General features: G+C 34.7%; 1 protein-coding gene across 1 annotated transcript; it reads left to right on the plus strand.

The window, feature by feature from the left end:
• Window positions 1-6,897: 6,897 nt before the first annotated feature.
• On the plus strand, window positions 6,898-8,776 carry LOC145121324 (uncharacterized). The gene is made up of 2 exons (XM_079057090.1): window positions 6,898-7,647; window positions 7,742-8,776. Exons 1-2 carry the CDS (start codon window positions 6,898-6,900, stop codon window positions 8,774-8,776), a joined length of 1,785 nt encoding a protein of 594 aa, XP_078913216.1.
• Window positions 8,777-10,886: the final 2,110 nt, after the last annotated feature.

Below are 10,886 nucleotides of genomic sequence, written 5' to 3' on the forward strand. Positions count from 1 at the left end.
GGGGTAGAAATGCATTTTTTACAACCACTTTATTAATGGAAACTTTATAGCAATCATCTTGTAGAGGAACTCCATGAATGAATTGTCTTTCTGATGATAAGTGAATGGTACCACGAGCAAAGATGTTCCTTTTATACGGATATGATAGACTACACTTGATTGGCTACAATGACAAGTAATATTATAATCTGAAAAAAAAAGACAGAAATGTATATTGATCATGTAAGAAAACACTGACCTGGTGAATGGGTTTATTTGGTGAAACTGTTGGTATGTCATGATTGATAGTGGCAGTCTTAGACTCAACAACTTTTCTAGTGGTTTTTGTATTAGCCTAATATAAAGATTTAAGACATATATAAAATTATATTTTAATATAAAAGATTAAATAAAAGTATTGAAAACTGTAAGGTTAGTATATACTACTGTTGCAGATTTCATGGAAATCAATTCTGCATCGGGAGTTGCAGTTGCAGATTTCGTTTGAACAGGTTTTTTGGTGGGTTTTGGAATAACCTACATAATTTAAAGTCCAACATGAAAAATCAGAAATTAGTACCAAAAAAAATATACATATATATATATATATATATATATATATATATATATATATATATATATATATATATATCAACGATGATCTAATAAGATGATGACATACTGGTGTTACAGGTTCTGAAGGTCCATTGGTTTTGAGACTTATAGGAGACGTTTCATTACTTTGTACAATCTTCTCACTTGAAATAACCTAGAAAATATAAAGAAACAGGGAAAATGTGTAAAAGAAATGCAATTTACAGCTAACATTGACAACAAATATTTTCAATAAGATTACTTACAATTGTATGAGACAGATTTGGAAAGTCGGCTCCTTTTGCATTAAGATGAGCCAAAACTAGCTTTAGTGTTTGATCTTGTTCATTAACCTTTGTAGACAAAGCCTTGAGTTCAGCATCTCTTTTCACAAGCTCAAGTTTTCCATTATGCAGTGCAACTTTAAGATCCTTAATTTCTTCCTTAGATGACCCTTTGCTGCGAGGAACATTGAAATATCTGTTGTAAGTGACTCCCGTGCCGACACCCTTTAAAAATCCGCCCTTTTCCTTGCCAAAAACTAAGGTCATGGCATCCGTTCCTGGTTCAACATTTACTTGTCCTTCTTTTATCTGCTTCTCATGTTCCATCTACCAAACAAAAAATTAATAATTATTGTCTTAATAACAATGATTAAAATATTTAAAGTAAAAGAAAAAGAAAAGTGTAGTGAAGTTACTAGTCTATCAGCCATGATTTTAACATCTTCATCCTTAAATTCTCCTTTACTTTCACACCCTTTACACCACATAACTGACCTTGGGGGCATTTCCTCCTTTGAAATCACATTCTCTTCAATCTTGATAAAAAAAATTAAATTTTAAAGAATATGAAACAAAAGCATGTTAAATAAAATGCTATGAAGTTAATATAGCTAAAGACCAAGCTTACCAACTTCCTCCTAAGAGTAGTATACCCCCTCGTCCCATCCGATGAGCATACTTTGACATCTTTCTCGCTTTGATAGTCCTTTGTGACACATTCTGTGAAATAAAAGTAAAATATTTGTCACGCACTTTTATAACCCAGTTTATGATAAATAAATGAATAAGTTTTGAAAAAAGATTTTAACATTAAACTCTTGAGATTGCGGATAAGTCACAAATTTGTTCCAATCATCTTGTTCAGTTATTAGTGCACGATAACGAACGGGGATTTTTTCAAGCTTTTTGGGATTGCCTAGATGTGGCTTGATGTAATCTGCATACAACTTTCTTCTGAAGCTCCGTAGAAGAATACGAAGTCTATTCATCACAAATTGTTTTCCACTTTCATGAACCTCAAAATAGCGCTAAAACAAAAAAAAATGAAAATGTTAGTATTTAATACTTGATTTTTACATATAATATGTTATACAGATTAAAAAATTGAAGAAAATATTTACTGTAATCTCTTCCCATAGTTTGTCCTTCATTTCCGGTTTAACTTTTTTCCAGCAAAGAGCACTTAATCCCACCTTCTCGCGGACAAGATCGCCCAAATAGCTAACAAAGACTGCATTATTCTTCCCTGTAAACTTACCGAATTCATCAAACCTGACACGTTTTTTTTACCACCAGAATTGACATATTCAGTCTTCAGTTTTGGCAATCGAGTCATGCCCCTCTTCCTATTTGACCTTGTAGGAACTGTTTTATGGATTTCTTCTTCCGAATCTGATTGGCTATTGTAGTGAATGTCTTTATTTTCACCATCCTCTGTCTCCGAATCATATTCTTGGTTTCCATCATCTAGCTCATCTTCTATATTATAGTCAGGGATATCCTCATGTTGTTCCTTGTCAACCTCCATGATTCTTCTGTTGACAAAACAGATTGAAAATAACTTTGATTGTTTATAAGTTTAATGATAATGTATGAATAATAATATTACAGACAATTGCTCACATAAACATTTCATCGAACAGTTGGTGTGCAACAAGCACACCAATATGAAGAATCAAAATTGTTTGTGTTATGCATGATCCGTAATCAATACAATCAATAACATTGAAATAATACGTACACAAACAATATACTTACACTAGAAAGCTTGATGAATGATGAACTGAATTATGATCGTTTTGGGATATAACCTAACGCTAAACAAAACAATGGTGGAATAAATGACGGTCTATTAAATATTAAAATGATTTAACAGGTCATAAATTGATGGATGTTACCAAAAAATTACCGGAATTTCCTTGATCCGATGGATTGATCTTCATAGTTTTGGCGGTGTGATAGATGAATATTTCCCGTTTGATTTGGAGCCCAAAAACCATACGAAAAAATGTTTGCCTCCCATTAGTTTTGTTTAAATTCGTTTGACGAATTCAAATGTGTTCCAAATTTTGAGCTCATAGTAATCCCACACGATTTGAAGCAAAAATCGTGGTTTGGAAACATGTTCTGCCTTCTCAAACATTATTATGATTTATTTGGTAATAATATAAATATTACATATTTGGTCCTTCTAAGTTAACAATTTATTCTTTGGAAAAACATTTATGACTATTTGAAATAAAAAATATTTAAAGTTAAAAAAATAAATATACAACGGAAAAATATTATTATATAACAAAAATAATACTAAGGTCTAGTAGGCGTAATAATTTTTTATAATAATTTATATGCCATAACTCCATAAACCAATGACTATCCTATGCTATTACACACCTAACACTCGTACATGACCTAATGAGTTCCAAACCCACAACCAACACCCGTACATGACCTAATGAGGTCCAAACCCACAACCAACACCCATACATGACCTAATGAGGTCCAAACCCACAACCAACACCTGTAGATGACCTAATGAGGTCCAAACCCACAACCAACACCCATACATGACCTAATGAGGTCCAAACCCACAACCAACACCCATACATGACCTAATGAGGTCCAAACCCACAACCAACACCCGTAGATGACCTAATGAGGTCCAAACCCACAACCAACACCCGTAGATGACCTAATGTGGTCCAAACCCACAACCAACACCCGTACATGACCTAATGAGGTCCAAACCCACAACCAACACCCGTACATGACCTAATGAGGTCCAAACCCACAACCAACACCCATACATGAGCTAATGAGGTCCAAACCCACAACCAACACCTGTAGATGACCTAATGAGGTCCAAACCCACAACCAACACCCATACATTACCTAATGAGGTCCGAACCCACAACCAACACCCATACATGACCTAATGAGGTCCAAACCCACAACCAACACCCGTAGATGACCTAATGAGGTCCAAACCCACAACCAACACCCATACATGACCTAATGAGGTCCAAACCCACAACCAACACCCATACGTGACCTAATAAGGTCTAAACCCACAACCAACACCCCATACATGACCTAATGAGGTCCAAACCCACAACCAACACCCATACATGACCTAATGAGGTCCAAACCCACAACCAACACCCATACATGACCTAATGAGGTCCAAACCCACAACCAACACCCATACATGACCTAATGAGGTCCAAACCCACAACCAACACCCATACATTACCTAATGAGGTCCAAACCCACAACCAACACCCATACATGACCTAATGAGGTCCAAACCCACAACCAAAACCCATACATGACCTAATGAGGTCCAAACCCACAACCAACACCCATACACGAACTAATGAGGTCCAAACCCACAACCAACACCCGTAGATGACCTAATGAGGTCCAAACCCACAACCAACACCCATACATGACCTAATGAGGTCCAAACCCACAACCAACACCCATACATGACCTAATGAGGTCCAAACCCACAACCAACACCCATACATGACCTAATGAGGTCCAAACCCACAACCAACATCCATACATGACCTAATGAGGTCCAAACCCACAACCAACACCCATACATGACCTAATGAGGTCCAAACCCACAACCAACACCCATACATGACCTAATGAGGTCCAAACCCACAACCAACACCCGTAGATGACCTAATGAGGTCCAAACCCACAACCAACACCCGTAGATGACCTAATGAGGTCCAAACCCACAACCAACACCCATACATGACCTAATGAGGTCCAAACCCACAACCAACACCCATACATGACCTAATGAGGTCCAAACCCACAACCAACACCCATACACGACCTAATGAGGTCCAAACCCACAACCAACACCCATATATGAGCTAATGATGGTCAACCCTAACCCATTTGAATTAAAAAATTCATTTTATATATTTATTATAAATTTATATATAAATTTATTTTTTTGGTTGATAATAAAAAAAACAATGCTAGTATGGATATTACATTTAATTAATATTATAGATATTTTTTACATTAATATTATAGATATTAATGTAAATACTAGATATATTAATGTATAATACAAAAATGTGTAATCATTATCGTAGCCGACTAGCCGTCGTTCAAAAGCCACCTCCTCTGTAGACTGCAATTAATCGGAGAAGTGATGGCATCATTCGACGTCCCTTCACCTCCGACTGATGATCCTTTTAAACCATTCGCTTATGTCAATTTTGTCATTCTCACATATTAATTACGTTACGATAACTTCGATTTCTCCCTCTTCCTCTTTGAAAAAAACTACGACGATCAATTGAACAGAAGATGAATGCTGATCCGTGGGCACGTCTGAAGTTCCAACTATGGAGTGTAAGCGCCGAACCACCAAGAAACACACCGGTGGTTGAATACGGGAAGGCAAACGAGAAAAGATTCACCATTCGCGTTGTTCATGGTGGGTTCTTTACAGACTACAAGGGTATAACAGTCTATTATATGTTATATGCCCATATTTGATGGTTTTGTAATAGAAATGTCTTAGGGGCAAAATCGGAATTAGTTATCATATTAATTTTATATGTTAATTATGTCCATGTTTTGCATACTTGTAACTGAGTCAGATTTGTCCCAGTTTTAGTTAATTGTTTTTTAAGATAGCAATGTACTTTGCAACTTAGTTGCACTCTGTATTTATGATAAAACAGGGGTATAACAGTCAATTATATGTTATATGTCCAGATTTGATGTTGTTTTAAATAGAATTGTCTAAGGGGAAAAATGGGAATTAGTTATCATATTAATTTTATATATTAATTATGTCCATGTTTTGCATACTTATAACTCAGTCATCTTTGTCCCTGTTTTGCTTAATTGTTTTTTAAGATAGTAATGTACTTTGCAACTTAGTTCCACTCTGTATTTATGATAACACAGGGGTATAACAGTCAATTATATGTTATATGTCCATATTTGATGTTGTTTTAAATAGAATTGTCTTAGAGGCAAAATGGGAAATAGTTATCATATTAATTTTATATGTTAATTTAGATTGTTTTGACTACTTATAACTGAGTCAGGTTTGTCCCTGTTTTACTGAATCGTTTTCTAAAATAGCAATGTACCTTGCAACTTAGTTCCACTATGTAGTTATGTTATATCAAGGGTATATCCGTCCATTAATTGTTATTATGATAAAACAAAGAAAATTATATAATTTCCTACTTAATCTGTGTGTGAGATATAAGGGTATAATGGTCATTCATTTATTGTATCAAATTAGGAAAGAATGATTTGTTTTTTGTTTTTATTTTCAATTGTGAAGGCTAATTAAAAACAATGTGCAACAACAATTACATTTATTGTATCAAATGAGGAAAAAATGCTTGATGCTAACTGTGTTTGTCTTAGATCAGTTTTAGTGGATTCTTTTCTCTTTTGGTTAATTTTTTTGTTTTTTTCGTAAACTAATAAATTACAATCAACCAGATACCCCAGATGGTAAGTGTGAATGTAGTTAATGGTATATTTTGGAATGTCATGGGTTCGAACCCAACTAGCAACAATTTTTTTTTCTTTTTTTTTAGTTCTCGATATGTCCCTGATCATCCACTTTTTTATCACTTCTCCACATGTCCCTGCTAATCCAGACTCAATGCGTAAATATCCCCTTTTAGACAATATGAATTCCTATCGATTCATTCTCTGATAACTACAAAGGCATTGCAACTACGTTTATTCTTCAACCAGAAATTGATACATCAACATCAAATTCATACAGGTACGAATACTACATTTAATTAATACAGGGAATTAAAAAACAATTACCCTCATAATATGAATCTTTGTTATTTCGTTTGGTCATGATGTGTATCATTATATTTTTTTTTGAGTTAACAAGTTTTTTTGTTTCAGTATATTGGATTTATTTGTAATGTGATCTATTTCGTTTATGCACACCAACTGTTTGTTAAAATGGGTCAATCAACAGGAAACATATATTGCTTGTTGATGTTGTTGTAAGCTGAATATGGATAAGTCTTGGATGGGAGCCTACAGAACATCAGAAACCTATGTAAAAGGTGTTGCAGAGTTTATCAAATATGCAGTACACAATTACAAGATTTCTAAACATATGGATCCTGTAGATACCAAAAAAAAGATAAGAATTCAATGTCCATGTGTTAAGTGTGTTAACCACATATCTAATTCGGTGGATGTGGTAGATGATCATCTATTCAGGAATGGAATTGATCAAACATACACAAATTGGAATAAGCATGGAGAAACAGAAGAACCACCAAGAAGTTATATATATGAACATAATTTTGACATGGATACGTCAAACGTTGTAGATTCCACGAACATGAACACAGAAATGCCAACAGATGCTGCAGAAACAGTAGAGATGGTTGAAGCTGTAGAAGAAAATTTTATTGGGAACCCTGATAAGTTTAGAGAACTGATAGAAGATGCCGAGAAGCCCCTATACACAGGGTGTCATAATTTCACAAAATTATCTGCAATCATTCAAATACTCAACTTGAAGAGTAAGTATGGAGTATCAGATAAGTGCTTTACAGAATTATTAGTTTTGATCAAAAATATGTTACCAGAAGGAAACGAAATGTACAGTAGTACATACGAGGCGAAAAAAGCATTCAAGGTAATGGGTTCAGGGTATACTAAGATACATGCATGTGTCAACAATTGTATACTTTACAGAAACGAATACACAGACTTGGCAGCATGTCCTACTTGTGGTAAATCAAGATGGAAGGTTGATGAACAAAAAAAATAAAATTTACAACAATATTCCTGCAAACGTTTTGTGGTACTTTCCAATTATTCCGCGCTTAAAGCGTCTTTTTCAGTCTAAGACTACTGTAAAAGATTTAACATGGCACGCAACAGAAAGAAAGGTGGATATTGGCGTTTTAAGTCACCCAGCTGAGTCACTAGCATGGGCTGCCATTGATGACAAATATCCTGATTTTGCTAGCGAACCAAGAAATTTGCGGCTAGGCATTTCGGCTGACGGGGTCGATGTGAACAGAGGAAATAGGAATCATAGTGTTTGGCCTGTTTTAACTGTCATTTACAACCTTCCACCATGGTTGTGTATGAAGAGAAAGTTCATCATGCTTTCGTTATTGATTTCGGGAACACCAGGAAACGATATTGATGTGTTCCTAGCACCTTTTATTGATGATCTGCAATTATTATTTGATATTGGAGTTGAAACATACGATACATATGCACAAGAGCACTTTAAACTACGTGCAGTTGTGTTATGGACTATTAATGATTATCCTGCTCTAGGTACATTAAGTGGTTGCCCATACAGCGGTTTTCAAGGTTGTGTTGTGTGTGGCGAAGAGACACACTGCATTAGACTCCCTGAATCGAATAAGCAGAGTTATGCTGGTCATAGAAGATTTCTACCGTATGATCACCCGTTCAGAAGACAAAAGAAGGCATTCAATGGACAACAAGAGTTCTCACCCTCTCCAAAACCTATGAATGGGGAGGAAATATATAACAGGGTGAAATTTATAATTAATAAACTGGGAAAGGTTAATAAGGGCAAGGAGGCAGAAATCCAACAATCTACAAGTGGAAAAGGTGGGAAGATTAATAAAAAAAAGAGAAAATCACACCAAGTGGGTACTTCAGATGTGGGCCAGCAAAATAATACATACTGGAAGAAATTCAATATATGGTATAGACAACTAAGGTATTGGCCCGACAATTTGGTTCCACATTGTATAGATTTTATGCATGTGGAAAAGAACGTGGGCGAGAGTTTAACAAGAACTGTGTTGAACGTTCCTGGGAAGACGAAAGATTGTTATAAAGCTCGATTGGATTTGGTTCATTATGGTTTAAAACCAGAGTTGCATCCTTAGATAGAAGGGAACAACACAACACTTCCCGCAGCAGGTTGTACATTGACAAAAGAGGAAAAAGACAAATTCTGTGAGACTTTATACAACTTAAGGGTTCCTCAAGGGTATTGTTCTAATTTTTCTAGTTTGGTGAGTCTAAAGGATAAGAAGTTGATCGGACTAAAATCACATGACTATCACATGCTCATGCAACAATTTTTGCCCATAGCAATTCGATCTATTATGCATCCACCCACCAGAGTTGCTATTACAAGGTTTTGTTTCTTTTTCAAATCAATATGTAGCAAAGAAATCATAGTGGATGAGCTCGATAAGTTGCAAGAGGAGTTATGTGTAACCTTATGTCTTCTTGAGAAACACTTTCCACCATCATTTTTTGATGTGATGATTCATTTAACCGTTCATCTAACTAGGGAAGTAAAATTATGCGGTCCAATATTATTTAGATGGATGTACCCATTTGAAAGGTTTATGAAGGTTATTAAGGGGCACGTGCGAAACAAAAATAGACCAGAAGGATGCATTGCAGAAGAGAATGTTGCAGAAGAGACAATTGAGTTTTTTTGTCAATTCCTTAAAAAGATGGATACTGTTGGTATTCCACCTGACAATCATAACAAATGTGGAATTCATAAAGGTGTAGATAGTAGCTCTATTATGGACGGTACTCCTCTATCAGCTGCTAAATCGGTAGAAGTTTCTGCAGAACTATTCAGCAAAGCACATTTCTTTGTATTGCAAAATACATCTGAAGTACTCCCATATATCAAGTAAGGTTTTTTACATGTATGCTTTTTTTTGTTATAATATTAACATTAACGTATTGACAGGCGACATATGGAATTTTTGGAACATCTACACCCTACTAAACGAAAGGCACATCTAGAACAAGAGCATAGTAAAACATTTGGTCATTGGTTACGAAAGGAGGTATATTCTTTTCAAATATGTTGTGTTCTTTGTTATTTTTGTCTTGATTTCTTAAATTCATAATCTAATTACAATTCAGGTAGAGAGAGAGTTAGGGGCCTGTAGAGAAAGTATAACAGAGACAATGAGATGGATTTCACATGGACCCAATAAGAACATTATTAAATACGATGTATATGCTATTAATGAATATACTTTTCGTACAAAAGCTCGTGAAGGTAAAGTTTACCAAAACAGTGGGGTTAGTGTTGTTGCAACTGACACACACATCAGTAAAGAAGTTGTAACATATGCCAAAAACACTTATTATGGTGTTTTACAAGAGATATGGGTACTAGATTATCATTTTAAAAGAATTCCAATTTTCATGTGTGACTGGGTTGACAATAGAAATGGGGTAAAAAGGGATAAATTGGGGTACACACTAGTTGAACTAAAAAGATTAGGCCATAAAGGTGATCCCTTCATATTGGCCTCACAAGCACAACAAGTATTTTACGTGGCAGACCCACTCGATCAAAAAATGTCTATTGTGTTCAAGACACTTCCCAAAAATTACAGAGATACATATGAAGATGTAGATGAAGAATTTAGTACTATTGTTCCTCATAATGATAACATATTGCCACGTGTAGACACACTTGACTTGCAGAAGGAAAATGATTATTTTCGTACTGATTGTCACGGTATTCTTATACGTACGGTACGTGTTTCTTAATGTCATGAATTACATTTGTAGCGATAATATTTTTCCTTCATTTAACACTTAATGAACTTTATTTTTTGTTTGTAGAAGGGAAAGGCCAAAACTTGAGCATATCGTTATGTGGAGAATAAGAAAATGACAAAAAATGACGATGTACTTTACTTAATATCTTTTTACCATATTATACCATCAAACTATTCTGGTGTAATATTGTTATAACTCAAAGATATTTTTTTCGGTTTTTTACTGTTATATTGTTACATATGTTATAACATAAACTGCATGTAATAGCAATGTACTTTCGTTATGCAATGTTAAACAAGTTATGTTGTATTCATTTCATTTATTTATCATAATATTCTGTTAAAATAAGTTGTATTCTTTTCATTTTTAATGGTGTATTATCTGGTGCAATTAAAAGAATAGATGAAAAAAAGGGCAATTTGGTCCTTTCTTATAACTCTTATTCAATAC

The sequence above is a fragment of the Lactuca virosa genome, chromosome 6, assembly GCF_052849685.1.
Source record: "Lactuca virosa cultivar CGN04683 chromosome 6, Lactuca_virosa_CGN04683_v6, whole genome shotgun sequence".
Taxonomy (NCBI): domain Eukaryota; kingdom Viridiplantae; phylum Streptophyta; class Magnoliopsida; order Asterales; family Asteraceae; genus Lactuca; species Lactuca virosa.